Raw genomic sequence first — 26146 nt, forward strand, 5'->3', positions numbered from 1 at the left:
GGTGCTGTGATCTGTGACTTTGTGGCTGCTGAGAAGGCAGGTGGATCTCTGGAGCTGGCCATCCCTCAAATAGGCCCCTCTCCCTCCCACTCACCAGCTGCGGCCTTCGGTTCTTCTTGTTTGGCCTCCTGCCTGCCCGCCTTGTAGTAGGTGAAGCCTCGGATCATAGCCTGCTGCTGGGCCAGGGCACGTGGCCTGGCTGTGGGGTGGGGTAATCTGCCCTTGATGCTCTCCTTCCTCAGCTTCTCCACCTTCAGCTGCTTCTCCTTGGGAGACTTTGCAAGGCTCTTGTCTGAGAAGCTCTTTTGTATGCTGCCATATTTGTCGAGGTCTTTGTCTTGCCCTCCAGCTGTGTCCTGGGAAGAGCAGAAGTCATGGAGTGTGTGAGAGCTGAAGGTGGCCACAGGGTATGTGAAGTTCCACAGTGGATATATCCAATAATTTGTTTGCCTCTGCTTCTCCCCTCTGCAGGCTTGAGACCCAATCTGGTGGCTTACACACTCATTCCCAACTCCTGTCCACTTGTTCTCTTGGCTTGCCTGGCAGGTTGGCTCCTGAGGAGGCCTCCTACCCTTGTCTCTCACTCGTTGGTCTTAGCTTACGGGGAAGGGGGAGGTTCTTGAGTCTCTTTACAGAGTACCCAGAATGCTCCCCATGTTAGCCTTGAAATCATAGCACCCTGAGAAGCCCTTCAGTCCCATGTTGGTCTGGCTAGCCCTAGGGAATGCCATATCTAACATTTTGTGAGCTTTGTTATTTCACTTCCTACTCCAATGCTCTGAGGCTGGCTTGGCACAAGAACACAGGGTCTGGGACACCACCCTTGTGAAACAGGCAGATAAGACGTACAGCATCTGATGGCTTCTGAGCAGCGGCCAACGTCGGACTCGCTTGCACTTGCAGGGCTGGCATCTCCCTGGCAGCGGCTCCAGGCCCCGGCATAGCCTTCCTCATGCTTTCCTGTGTCTAGGCTGGCATCTCCCTGGCAGCGGCTCCAGGCCCCGGCATAGCCTTCCTCATGCTTTCCTGTGTCTAGGCTGGCATCTCCCTGGCAGCGGCACCAGAACCCGGCATAGCCTTCCTCATGCTTTCCTGTGTCTAGGCAGGCCCACCTGCAGTATGGACAGCGCTACTCTCGCATTGTCAGCACAGGAGGTGCAAGTTGAGGAGGAAGGGCTGGGGCTGGGCAGTCACGAAGGCCACTGCAGCCTGGCTCAGCCACCCCCTCTCCCTGTTTCTTCATGTGCCAAGTAGGCAGGGGGTCAATTCCGCGCAGGCTCTGGGATTAACTAACACTGTATGTGAGGGAGTCAGGCTCAGAGGACTCCTAAAAATATCACCAGAAAATGAGGCTACTGGGTTGGGTCCTGCCCATGGATGACTGATCTGAGGGGCACCAAAGGGGCACTACTTGTTGCACTCTTGGCCAAATGACGTACTCTGAGTATCTCCCAGCAAAAGAACACTGACTTCCTGACTTATCTGGGAAGTAGGAGGTCAGTTTTTCTACCTGCAGAGGTGTGCTGGCTATTTTTTTTTTTTTTTGCCAGCTCGACACAAGCTAGGGTGATCTGTGAAGAGAGAACCTCATTTGGGAAAATGCCTCCACCAAATTGGTTTACAGGCAAGTCTGCGGGCATTTTCCTGATTAACAATGGATTGGATGGGCCCAGCCAACTGTGGGTGGTGCTATCCCTATGCAAATGGCCCTGGGTTATATACGAGAGCAGGCTGAGGAGGCCAGTAAGCAGTGTTTTTTCATGGACTGTGTGGTGAAATTCTGTGTTTTAACAAATAAAGCTTGCCTGAAGGGTCAGAGACACAGTGTAGACAGCCACCTTATGCCTTTACCTATGCTCAGACCAAAAGGGAGATCTGTCCTTAGACAGCACCCTCAGATGACTGCTTCAGACCGCACTGAGCTCCTGTCTCCTCCCTCCTTATATTCTCTCTGCCCAGCCATATTACTTCCCACCTCCATCTCCCTGGTGCTGGGATTACAGGTGTGGGCCACCACTGCCTGGCTCTGTTTCTCTTTGAGACTGGCTCACTCTTGTGTAGCCCAGGGTGGCCTTGAACTCACAGAAACTTGTCTATTTCTGTCACTAGAGTCCTGGAATTAAAGGTGTGTGCCACCACTCCCTGGCCTCTAGTGGCTTACCTCTGCACTCTGATCTTCAGGTAAGCTTTATTTGTTAAAACACTGAGTATTGCCACACCTCTGTTTCAGGTCCTTGAATTCCCACCCTGACTTTCCTTAGTGATGGTGTGTGACCTGACACCTCCCCACACTGCTTCTGGTCATGGTCTTTATCACAGCAATATTTGTGAAGGCAACTAGAGCAAGGGGATTTTAAGTTTGTGCAAAGACATGGGTAAGATATTAGTCTTCAGAGGTCCCTGTAGTACTGCTCACTTACCCTACACCCACCCAGGGGCCCAGCCACAGTAGGAGAGGCTAGAAGCAGTCCTGCAGGAACACTGGCTTGGTTCTCTAAGATCAGAGGGAGGTTCTCATAACCTCATTTCCAGTACTTTGGCAACTGGGGATAAGAATAAATACCCAGTTTAGGGGTCAGCCATGCCCCTGGATTGAATCTGCAAGGGTGCCCCAGCTTACCTGTGCTAGCCACAAAGTAAAAACAGACACTCCTCAGTTCCTACCCTGCACACCATGGACTCTCCAAACACACACAAGCCCGTGTCCTCAAGCCCAGCCACCTTCTGTCCCTGGGACCAGAACAAAGGTCTCACCTGAGCTTTGCTGTCAGAGCTTGAGGCTGAGGCAGCGGAAGGGACAGCAGCCGCATCCCTCTGCAGCAGCTGGAGGCCCAGGCTGGACAGGTCCTTCTTAATGCTCAGCATGATGGCTGACTGGTTCTCGTAGCTCTTCAGCTGCTCACTGAGGTGGCGTATGCTGTCTTTCACCACATCGTTCTCCTGGCTCAGGTTGGCCTTAATGCTCTGTGGGGCAGGATTCATGGTCATTCCTGGCCCTGCTTTTTCTGAGCTGCCACCCTAGAAGGGCACGCCAACTTGGCCATTAAGACTCGAGGGGCATAGATACAAGTGGTACTGGTGAACAGGGTGGAAGAAAGCAAGTCCTGTAAGACCTGTAGTTAATGAATCTTATTCTCATGACCAAATGAATAAAAAATGGTGGTAATATATGCTTATATTAATAAGCATAAGAAAAAGATGTGAGTAGGCCAGGCATGGTGGCATATGCCTTGAATCCCAGTACTAGGGAGGCAGAGTCAGGCGGATCTCTGTGAGTCGGGGGCCAGCCTGGTCTACAGAGGCAGACAGATCTCTGTGAGTCTGGGGCAGCCTGGTCTACAGAGGCAGGCGGATCTCTTTGAGTCTGGGACAGCCTGGTCTACAGAGGCAGCTGCAGAGCATTGTGAGAGCACATATAGGTAATACTGTGCCCAAGAAAAACTCTCATGTCAGCTTCCCCAGCTGGCCTGACCCAACAGGTCTCAGATAATCTAAGTCACTGGGACCCCCAGCTTTGGGTTTAGTCAGGGTAAGTCTTCCCTCCTGTGGCACAGGATGCCCAGTTACCACCTCCCTCTGGAAAGGAAGCTGGGAAAGGAAGTCCCCACGCCTGCTCCTGGCAGCTGCGTGTCACTAGATCCCTGGTGCTCAGCAGAGGCCGGATGCAGGAAATGGGTGGAGGGTGGAGGCCAGGCGATGCCAAGAGAGGCAAGCCTTAAACCTTCAGCCTGGATCTCCAGGCTTGGCCAACTGTTCTTGTACTCAGAGTGTAGTCTTATAGAATACACAGCTTGTTCAGTCTGTACTCTAGTGCCATTGCTTTTACACAGGTAGTGCTGGGATTGTTAAATCCACTGGGGCTTGGTCAGGTCTGTTAGGTTGTACACAACTGATGGTAAGACAACCCTCCGGGAGCGGTACCCCAGACCCTGTGCAGCGTGGACCCTGATGTTGGCAGCACCCCCTCACACTCCTTTCACACTACCAAAGAGTACCTCAGTTTCTTTATCCAGGCTTTTAGCTTCCTTGGGTTCTTGAAACCTCTATCCCAACAGCAGGACCCTGCAGCTCACACCCTCCTCCCTGCTGGAGTTTCCTTCCTATGGCCACCAGAATGAAACAGCCCTGGGCCCCTGGCCCTGCCCTTACCTCCTCCAGCGTGTTCATCTGGGAGGCCACCTTGTGGATGTAGGCATGCACTTTCATCAGATCCATGCTATACAGGGCACCCTCCAGGAGGTCCACCATAGACTGCAGCTGGAGGTGGGGTGGAATAGTCAGACAGATGGTTAAGCAAGATGGTTCTGACCTGAGCATTCAGGCCAGAGGGCACAAGGGAGCTCCACTGTAAAAAATACACACACACACACACACACACACACACACACACACACACACACACACACATCTCCAGTTTCCCTATGATGGGACCATTCAAGTTCCTCTCTGATAAAATATTTTGAAATAGACAATTAGCTGTTATCATCCACAATCACCCTTTGTGTGATGGAACAGGGAGTTCCTCCTCTGACCCGCACTATGTGCCCAGCAATCATCCTCTCCATGCAAGCCTGTCTTTTGAGTGACAAAATGGCTGGACTCCAGAGCTACAGTGTGTCTCCAGAGGCAGCCCCGCGGCATGACTGACAGCTGTAGGCTCCTCGGAGTCAGGCTGCAGCTGTCCCTTGGCCACAGTTTTACTTGGGAGGTCAAACCTCATGGCCCTGCTTTATGTACTTTGCTAAACAAGTGTGGAGGACACTTTTATAACTTGATTTTTGGTCATGAATCACTGGACAACAGGTGTGCCTGCTTTAATTGATCAACCCAACTGAAACATGGACCTTTTTACTTTTTCTTTTTTAGATTTTTTTTATTTTATGTGTATGAGTGTTTCGCCTGTATGTATGTCTGTATATCACGTGGGTACTTTGGAGAGCAGAAAAGGCCATTGGATCCCCTGAAATTGGAGTTACATATGTTTGTGAGCTACCATGTGAGCGTTGGGACTCAAACCCCGGTCCTTTTGCAAGAGTAGTCAGTGTTCTTCAGGGAGGCACCATCTCTCCAGCCCCGGTGGGTTAGTACTGTCTGAAGTAAGCTCGAGAGGAGCATACACTGGCAGAGCTGACAGAAGAGGATAACCTGAGCCTGTGCATCCTGGGGCCTATGCTCAGAGCCGCGTGAGCGGGGGATACGGAGCTCTGCCTTTTTTACTGCTGAGTGAGAGGCGTAGGAGCAAACAGCTTGAGGTGCCTGCGGCAGAAATCAGCACAGAACAGGAGAAGAGATTCTGGTTTTCCATGATGCTTTGTAGCCCCCGGCCAAGCAATTTTACTTGGGTTGACACTCATAAGAGATTGGACCTCAAATTTGGCATGCCTGCTTCCTACCTTCCTTCCTTCCCTCCCTCCACTCCCCCTTCCTTCCCCTCCTCTCTCTCTTCCTCCCCCCCACCTCTTCCTCCACCATCTCCCAATGTAGGTGAGCTCAACAGCGGAGGCTATTGGTCAATGTTAGTTGTCTCCTAACACTCTCCATCTTACACCCTGAGACAGGGACCCTGGAAGTCACCATTTTGGCTAGACTGAGTGGTCAGCAAGCTCCAGGGTCCTCCTGTCTCTGCTCCCCCAGCACTGGGTTACAAGCATGTGACTCCATGCTGGCCTTTGTGTGGCGCTGGGGTTCAAATTCAGGTCCTCACGCTTGCACAGCAGACACTTTACTCATCGAGCTCCCTCTCCCCAGCCCCTTCCTCTTCTTTTTCCTCTCCTTCCCTTTTCTGCACCGAGGGAACCTATGCACACTAAGCAAGTGCTCTGCCACCGACCTGTACTCCAACTTCATTTATCTAAAGTCCGTTTCTAGAACATTTCACAAAGTATTAGTCCTTGACAGACTCTTTCGTTTGTTTCAAGACAGGGTCTCTCTGTGCAGCCCTGGCTGTCCTGGAACTCACCGTGTAGACCAGGCTGTCTTCAAACTCAGATCCTCCTGCTTCAATCCCAAGTGCTGGGATTAAAGACCTGAGACACTATGACTGGCATTGACAGACTTTTTTTTTCTTAAGTTTATACAAAGCAATTTATTAACAGAAATTTGAGAGGTCCTGTTCACAGACGGTGACCATGACAAGCCCCTTCCTTCAGGTGCTGTCAGAGGGAATGGGGGTGACATCCTCAATCCACCCAGTCTTCATCCCTGAGTGAGCAAGAACTCCGAGGGCTGACTGGGCTCTAGGTCCAGGGGTCTTGGTCCTGTTTCTTCCGGTGGCGTGGAGTCTGATACGTGATGCCCCAGCTCCTTGCACCTCTGGGCCACCTCCTCGGTAGCCAACGTGGCTGCATATGGAGGGGACTCACCTCTCTTCTTTCTTTCTTTCTTTCTTTCTTTCTTTCTTTCTTTCTTTCTTTCTTTTTTTTAAAAAAAGACCTATTTATTTATTATGTATATAGTGTTCTACCTGCATCTATGCCTGTATCTCATTACAGATGGTTGTGAGCCACCATGTGGGTGCTGGGAATTGAACTCAGGACTTCTGAAAGAGCAGATAGAGTCTCCAGTCCTGAGAGTCACCTCTTGATAGGCCTTTTCAAACTGTAGTTGTTTTTAACTTGTGTGTGTGTGTGTGTGTTTACGTGAGTGCAGGTGTGCTCAGAAGCCAGAAGAGGATGTCAGACTCCTTGGAACAGGAATTACAGACAGTTGTGTGCTAGCAGGTAGGTGCTGGGTATTGAATCCAGGTTCTCTGGAGGAGCAACAGGGCTCTTAACCACGGAGTCACACCTCCAGCTTCCCTTCCCACTGCCACCCTTTTAAATTGGATCTTCACTACAGATAGTGATCAGAAGCCATGCACCACGTATATGAGGAAGTGACAGGTAGTCATGGGACTAAACAGGGCTAGAGAGGGCACAGATGCATCCGTCACAGCATTCCACCAACCTCTATCGAGAACACTCCATCTGCCTGAGGATTCTTACGCATTGCTCAGGCCCAGGCCCAGGCCCACTGTTATTCTCGCTTTGGGGCTCCCATGATCCCTGGCACAATCCCTAGCCCAGTCAGTACAGAGCATATTGCCATTGTTGGGGCCAGCAGCTGTGTCCTTAGAAGCCTGGTGACTCCTCAAAGATGGGGCTATGTCTGGCCCATGTCCAGAAAGAAAAAGAGGGAAGTGGTTAAAAGGCATTTTTTTTGGCCAGTCTAGCCAAGAAATGGGGCAAGGGCAGGAGGGCATCCCCTCTCCTTTACGGCTATGTAGCCTAGGCCAGACCACAACTGGAGGTATTCGCATGGGTGAAGGGGCTGGGATAGAGGTAGGCTGCAAGGCCAATTCTGTCCCTCCCTGGGATGTTCACACAGGGCTCTTGCTGATGGCAGCAGGGCCAAATGAGTGGGAGAAACCCTTGTACTGGCTCCCACTGCCTCTGGCCCATTCTCATTTTGGGGGTTCCCTGGGTACACTTTAGGTAATCTCCCCTGCCTCTGGCATGTCCTACCTGCTGGGGTTCCTCTATCTCTAAGGTCTGGTCAAGACCGTGTGGTAAGACCTAGTGTCTGCCATGCACAGAAGGCCTAGGGACAGTGACTTGGTAGGAACCTCAGCCTGGTGACCTTTTAGGTGGGCAAGTGACCTCAACATAGAATTTGGGGCTTAGCCCACTCCTCTTGGTGACTTCAGGCAATCTGGATTCAGAGACCATGACAAGTAAATCTGTCACCATAAGCCCCCTTCCTAAAGGACTCCAGCAAGGATGGCATGAGGCAGCGTTTAGACAGAGGCCTTTGGTGACTTCATAGTGAGCAGGCTCACAACTCAGCTGCAGAAGCACTTGGGAGGCTGAGGCAGGAGGATTGTTGCTACAAGTATGAGGTCAGCCTGGGCTACAGTGTGAGATCTTGGGTCTACAAGTCGAAACACAAACAGAACCTCCAGCTATTGGACCTCTCACTTGAGGAGAAACTGAGATTGTCCCTGTAGCTGCAGCAGGTCTGTGGGTTAGATGCTGGAGAAAACGGCACTGGCAGGCCCCATGGAGTCAGTGTGATCCAGACACTGCCAAACTGTCAGAGGATCACTGGCTTAAAATGGGCTACTCCCTCCAAGTTTGATAATTTTGGCATCTATTTATATAGTACAAAAATAAAACTAAAGTTTTAAAAGAAAACATTTCTAGCCAAATACTGGAGACAGCACTTCACGGGCCTCTTGTTTCTCTTTGTGTCTTGCATGCAAAGGAACCAACTACCCTACTTCCGAGTCATCTAGTTAGTCTTGGGTCATGAGACAGTATTTCCCTGCAGGGAATGACAGACACAAGGTTCTAGTTCTCTGAACTCAGGGATCCTCTATCCCATACCATACTGAATACCATACTGATTACAGTAGGCTGGAGCACAGCAAACCAGCGAAGAGAATGGAGATGAGCTGGGAGCCATCAAGTCCCTTGTCTGTGACCCAGGAAGCTGGGTCTTCCACTAGCATCCAGGGTTATGTCACCTTGTAAACTTATATGTCGGGTAGCACCTCAGATCATTCATTGTTTCCAACACCAACAGACCAATGAGATGCATGTTTGGAAGACACTGTAAGAGAAAAGACAAAGATACCAAGACAGGAAGGAGCAGAGAGATGGCTCAGCAGTTAAGATGACTTGCTACTCTTGCAGAGAACCTGAGTTCTCAGCACCTATAACTCCAGTTCCAGGGGATCTGATGTCCTCTTATTCCCATAGGCAGCAGACATGCATGTAATACATTTATATACATATAGGCAAAACATTCATATACATTAAAAAATAAAAAATAATTTTATAAGATATGAAACAAACTTACCCTTTATAAGATCTAACAAAGTGGTCCTTTAGAGAAAGGTGGAGGAGCAGGTGGTTTAGACACATATTTAGACACAACAGGATCTGGGTTCAAAGCCCAGCCTCACCTGGCCCACCAAGTACTGGCATGCTGCTGCCCACATGTAATATCAGTACTTGGTAAGCAGAGGTAGGAGGATCAGAGTTCAAGGTCGTCTTGGACTACATAGGAAGATTGAGGCAAGCCTGGAACCCCTATGTCGATTAAAATAAGCAAAAATAACCCTGGCATGACGGCAAAAGCCAGTCATCCCAGAACTCATGCAACAGAGGATTGCTGCAGATTCCAGGCTGGCTATCCTGGTATATATATATAGTGAATCCAGGCCAAATTGTATGACCTTCTCTCAAAAAGCAAGACGGGACAAATAAAATAATAATAAAATGCCCCAGCATTTGTAATATAGCTAGGCGAAGGTAAAGAAATTGTTTAGATGACACCCAGGACAGTGGGTGCTTCAAGGGGCCCTACTGACTTCATCTGGCTTCACTCACCTGTGACATTGATGTCTTGGGGGAGCCAGGGCACCCCCTCACTGTGTCAGCCTACCTTGAGGAGCTCAGGTGCCTGCTTCTTGAGTTTTTCCATCTTCCACTCATTCTCACAGGGGTTGAGTGAGGAAGGAGGAGCAGTGCAGGAGCAGCGACAGTCGGTCCCTGAACTCAGGGTCTCCACAGTGTAGAAGTCCTCTGCTCGTCCACGCCCACTTCGTACCCGGTTGCATGCATCCTTGCTCAGTGGTCTCAGAAGGCATTTGCAGCGGCAGTCAGAGCCCTCTGAGGTCATCCGTACCTGGTCCAGGTTGCTGAACACCTACAAAGGGTGGGCCAGTGGGGTTCCATGTGTCGTACTGTGGTGACAGGGCTGGGGTGGTGGCACTTAGAGGTAGCTGAGAAGAGGCAGGGACTCAACAGCACATCACACACAACTGCAATTCAAACGTTAATGCCTAGCAGTGGAAAAGTTCAAAACACGGAACTGTGCGTGGTGGTGGTGGCGTACTCTTTTAATCTCAGCACTCCAGAGGCAGAGGCAGGCAGATCTCTGGGAGTTTGAGGCCAGCCTGGTCTACAAAGCAAGTTCCAGGACAGCCAAGGCTACACTGAGAAACTCTGTCAAAAAGAAAAGAAAAGAAAACAAAACAAAACCGCACATGGCTTGGATCCTGGGTGAGAGGTCAACAGGTAGCATCCTTTCTGTCCCTGTCATTTTCCTGCATATGTAAGACTCGGGCTGGTGATGAGTCAATGAAACATAGGAAAAAACAAACGGAACAAAACATAAAAAACACATACAAAATGTGCCTTAGGTTTGTGCCATTAACACAGATGAAAACAGGCTTAGAGTCACAAGGGTTTCTTTTTTGTTTGTTTGTTTTTTGTTTTGCTTTGTTTTGTTTTTCAAGACAGGGTTTCTCTCTCTGTGTAACAGCCCTAGTTGTCCTGGAACTAGCTCTTGTAGACCAGGCTGGCCTTGAACTCACGGAGAAGATCACCTGCCTCTGCCTCCCAAGTGCTGGGATTAGAGGTGTGCGTCACCACTGCCCAGCAGGTCACAAGCTTAAAGATGACACCATTTTGAGGTTGAAGACTGGTCCACAACACACCATTGCTCTGCAGCTCCTTTTATTCATTCTTTCAGTTTCACTCATGCATATGATATATTTTGGCCATTTTCTTCCCATTCCCTTTATCATCTCTCTCTCCTGCTGAAGCCTTTAGTTGTCCCATGTCCCCTACTTTGATGGTGTCTCACTGAGTTTTAAAACGACACCCCTAACCCACAATCATTAACTGCCAATTGTCTCATGGTGAGGAGTGGGGCCTCAAGAGCTTTTTCCTAGGTGACTTCTACAGAGCTGTTCTCCTATGCCCTGGGTAGAGGGGACCGTCAGCAGGCTCTAACCCCATGTCTTCAATGGCACAATGGAGTATCCAGACTTCTCAAGGCTGGGATCACATAAGACAACACAACCTCAAGCCAGTGGTTTCCTTTTCTGCACCCCCCCCCTTCAACGCCACCCTTGGATGCTACACACCCCATGACCATATGTGGCCACTTGTTTCGGGGACATCACCAGCTCTGTGTCCTCAGATATCAACCTAGTGAGATGGGAGGCAGGTGCCTTGCACAGATACACCTGGCCTGTACCTTGGGCCCCAGACCCTTAGTGAACAACTAGTTCCAGCCCAGCTAGCAATAACTCACCCCAGGGCTATAGCTGCTCGGCTGTCACTGGGTAAGAAACCATTAGGACACAGGTGAGCTCATGGCACCCTGGACCTCTGTTGAGCCACGAGACGCTGCCTAAGGGAGGGGACTTAGACTTTCATTTTCTCTCCAGATCCTCAGATACCTATGTGAGCCCCTGGCTTCTGCCAGGCCAGAGGGTGACAGCTAGAGGTGCAGGAGAAATAGATCATGGAACATTTTGGCTTCTTTGTTTTTTGTTATTTTTTGTTTGTCTGTTTTTCGAGACAGTTTCTCTGTATAACTCTGGCTGTTCTGGAACTCACTCTGTAGACTGGGCTGGCCTTGAACTCAGAGATCTGCCTGCCTCTACTTCCTGAGTGCAATGCAGAGGCTCTGAGAGCACAGAGTGTTGAGGGGGCTTGGAGCAGTGTGCCCTTGTGGAGAGGACATTGCTGGAAAGCAAATCAGACAAAAACAAGAGAGTCTGGCTTTTCAGGAGGCCTTGGGAGCGGGGGTGGGAAGATCACTCTGACTGGTGCTTTCAAGGGTGCAGGGTGGCAGGAGGTGAAACTATAGACATGGCAGAGCCCAGTCTTAGAGGGTCTAGGGCTGGCTGGCTGAGGATCTCAGCTTTCTGTTTGAATCTGAAATGTTCCCCAAGATTCTTGTGCTAAAGGCTCAGTTGCTTGCTGATGGGCCAGGGAGGAGGAATCACAAAGCTCTGAGCTCATCTGCGGCTTAATCCACGGATGGATTCATAATTGGATGGCATTTCTGGGAGGCGGTGCAACCCGGGAGGGGGCCTATGTCATTGAGGGTGTGCCCCAAAGAGTGGTTCTTCTCTGCAGCCCATCCCGCTGCCTTCCCTCCCTACTCCTTCCAGCTTTCCCTGCAGCGTGCACTCTCCACAGCTTCACAAGCAATGCAATCCACACCGCCTGGGCTCACCCTCTCCAATGTGCTATTTTATTTTATTTGGTTTTTCGAGACAGGGTTTCTCTGTGTAGCCTTGGCTGTCCTGGAGCTAGCTCTGTAAACCAGGTTGGCCAGGAACTCATTGATCCGCTTGCTTCTGCTTCCTGGGTGCTGGGATTAAAGGCGTGCGCCACCACTGCCCAGCCCCATGTGCTATTTGATGGCAGGGAGGCTGGAGACCATGGTCAACCAGGTTAGCCTAGGGCTGACAGCTGTGGGCACAGATCCCACCAAGGACACAGGGGGACTGAGAGGTGGAGTGCCGGTCCCACAGACAGGGCAGGAACACACTGAGCTGTAGGTGATCTGTTTCCCTGGGTGGGTGCACTGGTCTACTTTTTCTATTGTTAGCAACATCCTACAGATAAGAAAATAGCCCCTAAGCCACAAAATGCCAGGTTGAAGAGGATAAGCCTGGGCCGTGTGGATTTCCTCTGTTTTTTTTCTGCAGCTGTGTGTGTGTGTGTGGGACTGTGGGCGGAACAGGGAACAGAGGGCGGAGAGGAGAGTTAGAAGGCTGCGGTCCTGCTTTCTGTCTTGGTCCTCTGTGGTGAGTGTACTCTAGGTGTTGCAGACTATTCCCCTGCTTGTGAACAGCCAGACAGCCTCAGAGGTCTGCTGGTTCCTGAGGTTTTTGCTGGTCCCAGAACCCCACCAGAAAGGAACTCACATCATCTCAGCTCTGCCAAAACTCCACGCACGATATTGTATTACTTCCCCATCAGGGTCAAAAGCCCAGCAAATAGATGTGTGTGTGTGTGTGTGTGTGTGAACCCACAGAGGGCTCTCCTGGAGGACCCCCCATTGACTTTAACCGTCCCCATCCAGCAGCTGCCTCCACACTAGACTACTGCATTCCTGCCTTCTCAGATGAGGTGCTATGTCCTGATGGCGGTGGCCAAGGCTCTCACACTGCCAGGAGCCAGCTAGGCACCATGGTGAAAAGCTATGTCAGGGCTATAGTTTTGATACCGGATACCTCCTTCCTGCATGGTGTTGACCCCTTGGAACCTCAGCTTCCTGCTCTGTAAAATGGGGTGGCTATCAATCCCTTCTTGAGCTTGTCATGAAACTGCAGCCATGTAGGAAGAGCACCTGGCAGTTATGGCCCAGAGTAACTTCTAATTTAAGTAATCTATGCTATATCTGCTACTTCTGGGAGCCCCCCCCCCATATTTCCTCCATGTTTTCCACCTCTCTCTGCCCTTACCACAACTCCGTGGTACATTAGAGAAGTCTAGAAGCTTGTCCACATTGTGTTTACGTGGTGCCCTCGTCCTGAACATCTGCAGTCAATAAACCAAGGAAGGCTCCTACCCTGGCAACCGAGCTGGGATTATAGAGGTCCACACAGAAGGTGGTCATGGGACCTGGCACTGCCTCCTGAGTCTGCTCCTTGGTATGAAGGCTGAAGGAAAATCCCTGCCTCAGCCCCCATCTTTCCCTGGAGCTGTGCACAGCACATGGTGCCATCAAAGCTCCCCATGTGTCAGTGCTGGTCGTTAGGGTTTAGAAGGCCTCTGGGTATTTGGAAGGAAAGCTCACCGTGTAACAGACAGTTAGAGGTGTTATTTATTTATTTATTTAGTACAATATTCTGTCTGTGTGTATGTCTGCAGGCCAGAAGAGGGCACCAGACCTCATTACAGATGGTTGTGAGCCATCATGTGGTTGCTGGGAATTGAACTCAGGACATTTGAAGAGCAGGCAATGCTCTTAACCACTGAGCCATCTCCCCAGTCCTTTTCTTTTCTTTTTTTTTAAGCTAGAGGTGTTTTTGAAGAGAGCCGGATAACTCTTGCTAGAGTAAGGGAGTGTTCCTATAATGACTGGGCAGGCTACCATGAGGTTTGTATTGAGGTTGGGGATGCCTTCTTCATGACTGTCTCACTTCACCTGAGGCAGCTCACCTGCAAAGTCCACCGTCATCCAGACACCTCTTTCTGGAGGCCTCAAATTCAATGTGGTAAACTCCAGGCAGCATCTTATCCCATCCTGTGTCCACCTTCCGTCCTGCCCGGGTGAGGTCTCCGTGCCTCCTTTGTACCCTGGACAACTTACTAGTAGTAATGGTTTCTTGAGGTGTTACCCTAAATCTGCCCCACTTTTTACCTTGCCACCAACTCCATGACCACAGCCCCATGTCAGTGTGCATTCCTCTCTGCTAGATTAATCTTCCAAACATCACTTTCTTTGAGGATCTGCTACTCCCTGGCTCCACAGATCTTAGTTCCATTTTGTCTCCATAAGTTCTGGGCTGGGCTGGGGCTGTACCCACGAAGTATCTGGGGTTGTACTAGGAAAGTGCAGATGCCTCAGTGTCCCAGAATTATTAATATTATTATTATTATTTTGAGAGACAGGTTTTTCTCTTTGTAGCCCTGGCTATCCTGGAACTTGCTCTGTAGACCAGGCTGGCCTCAGACTCACAGAGATCCTCCTGCCTCTGCCTTTTGAGTGCTGGGATTAAAGGCATGCGCCACCACCACCCCAGTGTGATTCTTTAGGGTATTCAGATCTATTCCCTGGGGAGGGACCACTAACCTTTGGCAGTTGTATGTGATATTGAATTTAAAATGCTGGGCATGGACCTAGTCCCAGCATTCTATGCTCTCGCGGGAGTGTTGAGGCAGGCCCATTCCTTATAGAGAGATGGTGGGGTTTCGCTTGGCTTGACACTGTACCACAAAGAATGACATGACCATGTCATTCTGCCCTTTCTGCTCAGGGGCCTGCTTCCAATTACTCCCACATGCGGAAACTCTGGGAGTAGATGGGAAGCAACACCTAAGCCCCTGGGACTGGCCTGCCTGGAACATCTGACCTGGCCCAGGAAACCACAGCCTGCTGGGCTAAGTCTGGACTGGTCCCTTGCTCTCTTTGCTCAAGCCCTTTCTGTCCCGGCATGTATGAAGAGTGAGGTCCCAGGAGCTCTTTCTCAGTCGGAGGAGCAGGTAAATTATCCCATCCCAGGAGTGTCTGCAGCCATGCTGGGGTGTCATGCATGCAGTCTTAACTGCCTGTTCTCCCCAGCCTTGATGCTAGGCAGCCATGCAGAAACACCAGGGCAGCTGGGAGTTCCCTCTTACTTCAGGTCAGACAAAGCACTTCCTTAGATGGAAACTCCAAATCCTGTTTAGGAGAGCCTTACTGTAAACAGCAACTTAGAATGCAGGGCAACCAACAGTACCAGGGTGAGTACAATGGGCAGGAGCTTGGCAGAAAGGAAGGCTGATGAGAGGCAAACTCAAGGCTCTGGGACCCTCGATTCACTTCAAGTTCCAAGGTGGTCCTGGTCCTCTAAGCTCCTCCCCTCCCCCAACAAAAACAGGCCAGGCTTGGAGGGAAGAAGTAGGGTCCTTACCTTACTGTGGAGGGAGGGTGATAATGAAAGCAGCTCTGCAGAGCCAGCAGGAGTCTGGCTGGGCAGGAATGCAGAGGAAATGCACTCAGCACTTGATTTTTATTTTTCCCAGCTGGCTGAAGTGGAGCAGGGATGGGAAGTCTCTAGGGGAGGGTTGAGCTGGGTCCCCAGCCGCTTTATCCTCCCTACTCCACCAGCTCCAGCTTGCCCTGGGACAAGTAAATATACCCCCTCCCATCCTAGCAAGTGTTTGGCTGACTCACTACATAAACAGGGTGTTGGGTTTTCTTTGTCTTGGCTTTGTTTTGGATGTAAGCCCTCCTGCACTACAGCCCTCTGCAAATCTTAGAGATGCTTAGGTCCAAAAGTACTTCCCAGCCACAGAAGACAGTCAGGGGGTGAGAGATTGTGATCAGGTCATCTGGGATTTTGCACAATGAGCCGGAGGGGGCATCTATTTTCATTTAGAGGAACTGAAGTCCAGAAACATGCAGTCATATTTCCAAGTTTGCACAGCAAAATAGCTTTTACCTTTTGCCTGCTCACAGGCAGACTTAGGTTCCACAGGGAAAAAAAAAATGGAGTGACATCAAGAGAAGTCACTGCCGCCCCTATCCGCTGTGAGCAGTTTCCTCTAGGCCACTGACCACCCCCAACCATAAAATGATTTCATTGCTACTTCATAACTGCTATGACGCATAAGCATCTGATATCCAGAATACGTGACCCCAGTGAAAGGATCATTTGACTTCAGAGGGGTGAGATCCACACAGGTTGAAAAATACTGCTCTAGGCCCATTTATCAGGTCATTTCTAGAATCTTAAGAGGTTCTTGATCTGTTCTTGCTCCCTCTATGTTCTGGATCTAATACCTGAATTCTTGTGGTAGCACACATAAGGCACCTACTAGGTGTGGTGCTAAACATTCTGATATTTTCATTGAATCTAGAAATCATTAACAGCAGGGAGTGGGTACGATCCCCCCCCCCCCATGCTTATAGGGGTAGGAATGATGTCTTTAATCCCAGAGCTGGGGAGGCAGATGCTGAAGGATCTCTGAGAGTTTGAGGCCAGTCAGGGTTTTTTTGTTTGTTTTTGTTTTTCTAGACAGGGTTTCTCTGTGTAACAACCTGGGCCGTCCTGGAACTTGCTTTGTAAACTAGGCTGGCCTCGAATTTACGGTGATCTGCCTGCCTCTACCTCCCTGCAAAACCAGAATTACACTGTGAGATTGTGGAAGGAAGAAAGGCAGGCAGGAAGGAAGGCAGGAAGGAGGAGGAGAGGGAAGGAGGAAGGGAGGGAAAGAGGAAAAGAGGCTAAGAGAGGTAAAAGCACCAGCGACAGGTGAATACAGTGTGAGTTCAGGTCTCAGAGGCCAGGTGGCCAGTCCTTTTCACTGAGGAAAGAACTCTGAGTTCCCAGCCTCTCCTGAAAGTCTTGGTTTAAGGCCCACTGCAAGCCCAAGAGTACCTGGATAACTGCCCACGCGTGGGTCTACAACCACGTGGGCGGTCTCCGCATGGAAACTCAACCAGTTGCTCTTACTGACCACTTTTCCCTGCCAGCCCCTGAGCACCTGGGACTTCCCAACTTGATCCTGGGTTTGAGGCCCTATCTTTGAGCATTACAAGGTCCACAGAGCCTTTCTCAAGCTCCAGGACCCAAGCACCCTATCATCACCAACGCTTCTTCCCGCACATGTCCCTTTTTAAGGCTTTTGATTCCAGAATCCAGACCAAGTCCCAAGTCTGATCTGCCTTTCCTAGTCCCCATCTTCCCGCTGAAGGCACCCTCCTCGGCCATAGCGCCCCCTCGTGCCGGTCATCGCCGAGCTGTGCCAGGTTCCAGCAGCGCACGTACCTTACTGTCGGGCCGCACGGGATCAGCCCAAAGCAAAAGTAGCAGCAGCAGCAGCAGCAGCAGCCTCAACTGAAGGCACCAAGGCCGGAGGACTGCCGCTGCCATGGCTCGACAGGAACGGACGTCTCCACGAGCACGCTTGGGATCGCCAGCAGCACGGCGAGCTCGACGCTGCAGCCCGGCTTTGCCTCGGGGCGCCCCCCAACCCGGTGCCCCTGCAGTGCCGCTGGGGGCGGAGCTAGGGTGGAGGGGTGCCCGCTCCTCCCCTCCCATCCCCGCCCATCCCCTGCGGTCCTGAGGCATTGAGAAGTGCCGGTGGGAGAGAGCCATAGCTGCAGCCAGGCAGAAAGAGAAGTACGGGCTCGCGACGAACTGAGGTTCCGTTCTGTGAAATGAAGGACCTTAGACGTGTCCCTTTGCCTTTTTGAGTACCAGTTTCCCCATTGATAAAAGGGAGAAAATAGTCTGCTAGCGCACGCCTTTAATCCCAACACTCGGGAGGCAAGATCAGGAGGATCTCTGAGTTCGAGGTCAGCCTGGTCCACAAAATGAGTTCCAGGACAGTCAGGGGTACACAGAGAAACCCTGTCCCGAAAAACAAACAAACAAAAAAAAACATTCCCCCCTCCAAAAACAAAAACAAAACAAAAAAGTGGTGGAGGAACAGTCAACTTGCCCTTTGGGAATGGCTACAAAGTTCAAGTAGTACTTACAGTTTACCCTTTGCTCTGACAAAGCTCTCCAGTCTCTGAGTCCCTTCTCTTTCACATCTTCCATCTTTCTGTTCTCTGTTGTGCCAATAACAGCTACTTTTTGTTTGTTTGTTTCAAGGCATCGTTTCTCTGTGTAGCTTTGGAGTCTGTCGTGGAACTCGTTGTGTAGACCAGGCTGGCCTCAAATTCACAGAGATCCACCTGCCTCTGTCTCCCTGGGATTAAAGGCTTGTGCCACCACTGCCGGCTTAACTTACTCTTTAAGGCTTGTCCTGCTAGAGCAAGACCACCAGAGGAACTCTGCCCTCTTCTGGACAACCAGTGGCATCCTCCTACAGTCATCTCTGTCACCATGGATAACCCACAGCTCAAATGTACCAAGTTCCTGATTGGCTTTGGGATTTTGGTTTGAGCTGTGTCTCCTGCAGACTCCCCCTCATCGTCAGAGGCCTTCTTTTCCATTTCTCCTGTATTCCCTATAAATGCCGAGGGCCCTTTAAATCTGCTTTACACAGGCTGTCTCCTCAGCTGAAAACTCAGAGAGGGAACTCACTTTTCAGGGTTGTGGGGAAAATGTCAAAAAATGAGAAATAAGGCCCAGTCTGGGTGCTGGACTCTTAGTGGATGCCTATTAGCAAGCATCTACTGCATGCTACTCAGTAGCAGAGGAGATAATGGGGCGAGAGTCCAAGGATTGGCTGGTAAGGGTATTTGGGAGGCTTTGGGAAGGAGGAGGTGTGGAGCTAAACAGGAGAAAGAGCTGTTTCCAGGAGGTGTGCATGTGGCTGAACTCAGCGTTGGGCTGACTTCATCTTTATCTACCTTTCAATCCTCAGGCATCAGATGTCTGCCCAGCCACTTGGCATTCCAAGGAAGGGGCCTGTGATGCAGAGAAAGCTGGCTCTGGGAAGACCATGTGATCCTGACACATGGTGAAATGCAGAGCTGAAGAAGGATTTCTTCCTACAACACTAAGGGCTTGCTGCGGAGTACAGTGCCCAGCCCTTGGGGAGCTCAGAAAGTGGTGAGGAAGACCATTTCTTACAGTCCACCTAGATAGACAGGGCCATGTGGAAACATAGAGGGACCTAGTTGTCTCTCGATCAGAGATATTAAGGAAGGATTGGAACAGGATCTAAAAAGATGAGTTAAGAGTTTATAGTGGTCAGGCCAAGGGCAATGCAGCTTTCTTCTTTCTTTTATGTTTTGTTTTTTTTTCTAAACAGGGTTTCTTTGGGTAGCCTTGGTTGTCCTGGAACTAGCTCTGTAGACCAGGCTGTCCTCGAACTCAAAAAGATCCGCCTGCCTCTGTCTCCCAAATGCTTGCGTCAATACTGCCCTGTGGTATTTCAGCTTTCTGGCCCACCAAGTACATAATGGCAATCACTTCTGGGCCATACCATTTGCATGTGAAAGCAACAATATCAGGGATACCTCATCGAGCAGGTGTGGGAGGTTTAGACAGCATATAATTTGTGTAAATCTCTTCTAACGGCGGCTGGCATGAATTAAGCATAAAACCCAGGTTAACTATTGGTAATGGACAGCTTTTGGAAAATGCCTGTAGGTGTGGCAAAGTCTCCTGAGTAGCAGGTGAGGAAAGAGGTGTGGGTGGGCAGGAATCAATCGGAACAGGCTAGACTGCATATGCCAGGATAAAGACTTTTAAACAAGTAAGGAATGACACACAAGGAACCGGAGGACTGCCGAGGCAGATGGGGCAGTGAGGTGACAGAGTGCAGACGCTTCGACATGACCTAGCAGAGAACAAGCTAGTAAAGCACTAGGGTTCTTTGTCTTCTAGTGGGTCAGATAGCGCTTACGTGCTGGGCTGTAGCCTACTACAGTGGTGGTTTCCTAAGGGAGGTGGGGGGCGTCATAGAAAGCAGTCCCCACAGCTCGCCTTGAAGCCCGTGGCCGCGCGCCACCTTGTGGTCGCGGGAGTTGTGCCAAGGTGGAGGAAGGGGAGAAAAAAATCTAGATTTTGTTTGGTAGAAACTTCGGTAAACGGAGGCGACGTGTGTATGCGTGTTTGTTAGCATGTTAGCATTGGACACGGTGCAACGGAAGGCGACGTATGTGTGTGTGTGTTAGTATCTTATCATTTGACATGGTTCTTATTTGTTTTTTTTTTTTTTTGTTTGTTTTTTTCGAGACAGGGTTTCTCTGTGGTTTTGGAGCCTGTCCTGGAACTAGCTCTTGTAGACCAGGCTGGTCTCGAACTCACAAAGATCTGCCTGCCTCTGCCTCCCAAGTGCTGGGATTAAAGGCGTGCGCCACCACCGCCGGCCCGACATGGTTCTTATTACAATTCACATTTTTCAGACAGGTAAACTGAGCAGAGGTGGGACGAACAGGCTGGAAGAGGATCAGCTCTTTAGGATACCCGTAGTCAAGAGTTTCAAGTTTTCTTTGACGGCATCAAAGACCCTGATCTTAGTTTGCCCATCTGTTCTATGGGCAGGGTGCGGGGAAAGAAAGAGGAGGAAGAGAAACTTTAGTCTTTCCCGCCCATCCGGAGGTTAGAGGCTTTAAACAGTTCTCCGGAAAGCAGAGCTGTATAGATTCTATTTGCATACGAACGCAGTCACCTCTGGCTAAACTCGGGTCCTTTAATCTCCGGTCCAATTTGTCCGTGCTGCTCCGGAGGAAAGCCCTCCAGAGTACCTACATACCCCGCCCCCTGGGGCCTTCCCCACAGGGCTGGGCTTGGTTGCACGTGCTCAGCGGGCTCCTGGTGGACCCGCCTCCTTGGAACGACTCATTATTAGCGCGGGGAATGTGTCGGAATTACAAGGAACTCTGTATACGGACAAGTCACAACAGAGAGGACCATGGCTAACTATTTGTGGTCTCTATATATGGGAAGTTTCATTAGAGTTCACAATAATGACATGTTTTGGTTCTCCTTCCTCAGGACTGCCTATCTTCTTACCTCACCCCCTCAATTGGTAGAGTCCCGTGTGACCGGCCTCGCCTGGAGGACTACAATTCCTAGTGTGTCCCGCGGGCACGTGCGTGGCAGCAGCGCGTGACGTCAAAGGAGGGAGCTGGCCAGTGCTGAGGGGGCGCGGCGCGGAGGGGCGCGGAGCCGGGAGGCTCGGGGCCCAGAGCGCGCGGCGGCCGGGAGCCCGCCGGCCCCTGACAGCCCCCTCCCCCCGGTGGACGACGACGAATACTACGAGGGCGCGAGTCATGGCGGAGCAGCGAAGCCTGCGGGGGCCCTGAGCGCCGCCGCATGGAGCGGGACGAACGGCCGCCCAGCGGAGCGGGAGGCGGCGGGGGCTCGGCGGGGTTCCTGGAGCCGCCCGCCGCGCTCCCTCCGCCGCCGCGGAACGGTGGGTGAAGGGCCTTCGGGGTCCCGGCGGTCCCAACGCCCGCGATCCCCTTTTCTCTCAGCCGGCTCTGGCCCCGGACGCCGGGCGGCCCTCAGCGTAGACTCCACCCTGGGCTCGCACTTTCTCTCCGCGGGGTCCCGGTCCCCTCAGCGCGGACCCCCCCTTGCTGTCCCCCCTACGCCAGTCCTTTCTCCCTCAGGGGGCCCTGGTTTATGGAGCACCCTATTTCTTCATCTGGGGGCGCGCAGACGCCACACCTTGGCACCGTGCACCTATCCTGGGGCGTTTTTCTTCAGGAAGCCCCACGCTTCCTCCCAGCCCCGCGAGCGTCCGCCTCTGCGCAGACCCCTAATGGTGACTCTCCTCGGACCTCGGTGCCCACTCCCGTCCCGCGGCCTCCCCTTGCCCAGGCCCCCTCTCCTAGGCTCAGGTCTCCGGCGGGACCCCGGGGCTTGGGACACCTGCCTTTTCCCGGCCTTTGCCGGACGCTTCGCTGGCCGCCCAGCCTAGCTCTTCCGGGGTGCTGAGAATTCATCACCTGGCCGGGCCGCTGTGTCCCCCTTGTCCCGGCCCAGCCCGCAGGTTCCTCCGGGTTGGCTCCCCCCCCTTCCCCCGCGCAGTGTTTTGTTTCTGTTTGATATTTTCCCCCTCGGTGTTTGCGGCGGAATGTTTTTATTGGTAATGTGTAAGGAGCTTTTGTGAGGTCGTAAAAGGTGAACTTTTGAACTTGGAAAGCGCCCTGGAGCAATTAGCGAAGGCGATAGCCCCGGGAGGCCTGCATTACAAAGGGTGCTCGTTGCGGCTGGCAAACGCTCCCGCGGTAAACCCGATTTATTTATTTATTTGCCCTGCCTTCCACCTTTCACATCTCATTTCCGAATAAAGGGCAGGCTCTCAGAGATCCCTGCCTCCTCCCCTCTCTGCGCCATAAACGCGCAATTCTCTGGGAGATCTAGGACCCGAACAGTGTCTAACAAGTAACAGATTTCAGATTGAATGCAAACACCGGGGACAGTTAGGAGGCACTAAAAATTAATTGCTTTAGTAAGAAGTTTCTCAAATCAGGACAGTGACCTGGCAGGTGTGGGGAAAGCAACCCGAAAATCGGTCACCAAGGCGTTCGGTTGTGGCATGAATGAATGGGGAGCCACAAAAGCGAAGTCGGGCTGGATTTGCTTCTTCATAAGTTTATTAGTTCATCAACCATTTATTGCTAATTCAGTAGATCTTTAGTTTCTTTTTTTTTAACCAGTTAAGAAGAAAACCTGGCTAATTTGATATTATGGTGATCAAACGGTGATGTTTTCAAAGCTCTTGAGTTTGAGATATGTATGATGTGTGGGACCTAGGTGGCCGGGCATCCGATGGGGAGTGATTCTGCATGTGAACGTGTTTGGGATTGATAAAATCCCACGTCGCAAAGGGGGAGGAAGGACTATAGTTAGGGTAGAAAGGAACAGTGGCTAGAACCAAGATGATTTCTTTAATGTTTTTGACGTTTTAAAAGTTAATTTATGCAGAGGTTTGGTTTGATGTTAACCTGGAAATGTTGTAATTCTTGACCTCAAATTTGCCGTGCAAATTTTAAAATTCCACTCCCAGATCTATCGGATGTCCCTGTTAGTGTATTTCCGTAATGCTTTCCTGTTTGCGAGTAGTTCCTGTCCCCACCTGTGCTTACCGTTGGATGACAGATTTTACTGCAGCCATCACTTTCAGTTCTACTTGAGAATATTATTGTAAGGGAAGCAAGAGAACAATGCCGTTGTTATTAATTATTCATTGGAACATTTAAAGAACTGTGTGGCAATTTTATCTCTTAATCAGATTATCTGTTAATACTCATTTTTTCCTCAAAGGATCAGAACCATTTAAAAGACTTTTAAGGAACAGTCTGTTAAGCTAAAAGCGTTTTTACTATTTCACACCAGTCGAAGTTAGTGATACAAATACATTCTTTTTTTTTTTTTTTGTCAAAACCACAATGTGAACTTTTGGCAGCTTAATTTGTTCAAGAGAAAATACGAAATTTTTGTAGCATAGCTTGTTTTTTCAGTACAAAAATTATCAATGTGTCTGTGGTGTTTTGTAGTTTGTTGATGAGTACCCAAAAAGTGCTCGGGAGAATTTTCAAAATATAAAGTTTTCCTTTGGAATAGTGGACTTTTTCCCCCTTCCTCCCTAATGAATAGTTTTCTCCAAAGATAAATGAGATTGTTTGATATCTGAGGGGAAAAGCACTTCTTTAACTTTTCATCATGGTGACATTTTCATTTTTCCTGAAGTCGTTATCTAGAGAGGAGGTCTTCAGTCTGTGTCAAGAAGTAAAGTCCATTGCTGAATTTACAGTCCTCCAGATGTTTTTATGATTCCATCCGAACAGAGTAGCTAGCCTTTTGATGCACCATCACCCTTCCAGGAATTCCTTGTGCTGACTCTGCTATTTTTGGCTGTTGCTTGTGGTTTTCATAACAAACTCACTTAGTTGTAATAATGATTGCTCCCTTTTGGGATTTCAAAGGGAGATGAATGCTTTGAGGAAGCATTTGTTCATTTTATTTCAAGAGAGTGAGGGAGTAGATTTTTAAATATTTAAATAGCAAAAAGACTATAAACCATTATAAGGAATTAAGTGCATAATTTCACCTTATTCTCTGGAGGAAATGAGCTCACTAAGTACTGTGGATGCTTCCTCACAAGAGATTACCAACAAAATGCTTCTTTTTGTTTGTTTGTTTTGTTTTTTCGAGACACAGTTTCTCTGTGTAGTCCTGGTTCTCCTGGAGCTCAGTTTGTAGACCAGGCTGGTCTCAAACTCAGAAAACCGCCTGCCTCTGCCTTTCTGAGTGCTGGGACTAACAGTGTGCACCACCATGCTTGGCTTAAAATGCTTAAATTTCTTAAATTAACAAGCACTTTACTTCACAAATTTAACTTTTTAGTTTTGTGACTTGAAATTTTAATTTTGAATCAACCAAGAATTCTCTAGTTTCCTTAAGGAAAAATCTGAGATGTGGTTACCACATTTCCAGGCTGTGACGTACCTACCGTTCACCATATGCTGAAAACACCTTATTCTTGCAGAGTATGAGGAGAGCATGCTTACTAATATGAAATTCATGCTACATTTTGTAGCAGAAGTCGTATCCTTGTACAAGTATATGAAAAGGTGTTAGAAGGGAAGCTAATGAAAAAATGCAGGTTTTCAACACTAAACTATACTCACATATGAGTATATATATATGAGTATATGATACATATATCAGTATTTCTTGATTTCTCATCTCCCTTATTTCTCTGGAGTTGTGGGACAAAGGAAAAAAATTCTAGGTTAAAACACACTTTTAGGACAGTTGCTAAAATAGCTCTTAAATTTAAAGAAGGAAATGACTTTGTGTGTAAAAACCATATTATAGTCAGTCGTCTTACTTGAGAAAACGGTCAGAATTAGAAAGCTCTGACTGCAGATAGGCAGGCTTCCATTTCAACAAGGAAGCAGTTTTAAGGAGCAGGTAGTTTTTTAATGTGCCCCTGTGGGTAGTGGTGCAATATAACCAATTCTTTGTAAAACCTCGAACACATTTCCAAAACATAAGCTGTGAAGGGAAGTGTTTTTTTGTATTTTTAAGTCAACTTAAAAATTAAAAAATTATTCTTAATAAATGTTTGCCTGGCTTTTCCTTGAACATTTATGGATATCACTGATAAGTGATGTTCAGAGATGACAGAATTATTAAGTTTGCAAGGTGGCTTGGTACCGAGCTAGAGAATTCTGTTTTGGTTATTAAGGCTTTTGTAACTGAAGTTTTGGGTTCATCTTTATTTTAATTGTGAATTTTAGGACTCTCTGGATATAACTTTGCTGTACGATATCTCTAAAATCAGCCTCAGTCTTCCCCGTTCCCAGTGTTTGCAGCATAGTTTTGGGTGCTTGTTAGACTGTAAGTTAGGGAAATTAGAAAGAAAAAAAAAAAACAACAACCAAACCCATGACATTGTGAGATAGCTATTGTTTAGAAACAAATAGGCATAATTTATTTATTTATTTATTTATTTATTTATTTATTTATTTATTTATTTATTTATTTTTTTGGTCATCCTTGCGCAGGGGCCATGCTAATCTTCTCTGTATCGTTCCAATTTTAGTATATGTGCTGCCGAAGCGAGCACGGCATAATTTATTTAAATTAAATATTTCTTGCTTATTTTATTTATGACCTGTTAACATCATCCTTTCTAGAGATGTCTCTGAAGAAAATAGATTTGTTTTCCCGAGGGTTACAATTATTTAAATTATTTTAATAAGCCTTTTCTAGTGTACTCAGCAATTCTAATTAACAGTGATTGAGCTTAGAAGGACAAGGATTGCCTCAGCTGGCTGCTGGGGATCTGAATTGCTTTTTTCCCCACCCCCAACTGCACAGAATCGTTTGATCCCCATGCTACCATGGTTGTCATTTGAGAAAGCAAATTGAGAGAAAATAAGTTGGAAAAATAGCCTACTTTGAGCTTTTTTTGCATTTTCGATTTTTGTTCTTAAATTATAGAAATAATTGAACTTCAGACTTTTATCATGCTGAAAGCAAGCTGGATTTACTATTATGTTGAAGAGAAAACTCCTAGATTTCTGTAAAAAATGCAAGTTTTGTTTTCAGATTTTCAAAAGTTAGCCTTTGTGCAATGGAAACATTTTTATTCAAGGTAGTTTGTGGTTTTTCTGTAGCATTGTGTAATTACAAATTAAGAAGTTATGAATTCTTAAGTTTCAAACAAGTAAATGCTGTAATTTTGTTGTATTATGAGTTAACTTTTAAAAGTTTCTTCTA

At 49.0% G+C, this 26146-nt stretch overlaps 2 protein-coding genes and 1 non-coding gene across 6 annotated transcripts in view; 1 reads left to right on the forward strand and 2 right to left on the reverse strand.

Annotated features, from left to right (window-relative positions):
• The window catches only part of Olfml2a (olfactomedin like 2A), a 30712-nt gene extending 12448 nt beyond the window's left edge, over positions 1-18264 (reverse strand). The window contains exons 1-5 of one of the 2 annotated variants that reach the window (XM_075986055.1): positions 17983-18264; positions 9427-9690; positions 4150-4257; positions 2755-2964; positions 95-356 (exon numbers count right to left, since the gene is read on the reverse strand). In XM_075986055.1, the coding sequence (XP_075842170.1) occupies positions 95-356; positions 2755-2964; positions 4150-4257; positions 9427-9663 (817 nt within the window). In that variant the 5' untranslated portion in view covers positions 9664-9690; positions 17983-18264. Of the gene's footprint in view, positions 1-94; positions 357-2754; positions 2965-4149; positions 4258-9426; positions 9691-17269; positions 17558-17982 lie in introns of those variants that run through there. The other variant, XM_075986054.1, reaches the window with a different exon arrangement.
• Positions 18265-21013: 2749 nt separating this feature from the next.
• Positions 21014-26146, forward strand: part of Nr6a1 (nuclear receptor subfamily 6 group A member 1) — a 169401-nt gene continuing 164268 nt past the window's right edge. For all 3 annotated transcript variants that reach the window (XM_075986056.1, XM_075986057.1, XM_075986058.1), the window contains exon 1: positions 21014-21320. In XM_075986056.1, coding sequence (XP_075842171.1) covers positions 21221-21320 — 100 coding nt within the window. In that variant the 5' untranslated portion in view covers positions 21014-21220. The remainder of the gene's footprint in view (positions 21321-26146) is intronic.
• On the reverse strand, positions 25384-25490 carry LOC142858083 (U6 spliceosomal RNA). The gene has a single exon (XR_012911963.1). It is a non-coding gene; the product is annotated as a U6 spliceosomal RNA (small nuclear RNA).

The sequence above is a fragment of the Microtus pennsylvanicus genome, chromosome 9 (genome assembly GCF_037038515.1).
Source record: "Microtus pennsylvanicus isolate mMicPen1 chromosome 9, mMicPen1.hap1, whole genome shotgun sequence".
NCBI classification, from domain to species: Eukaryota; Metazoa; Chordata; class Mammalia; order Rodentia; family Cricetidae; genus Microtus; species Microtus pennsylvanicus.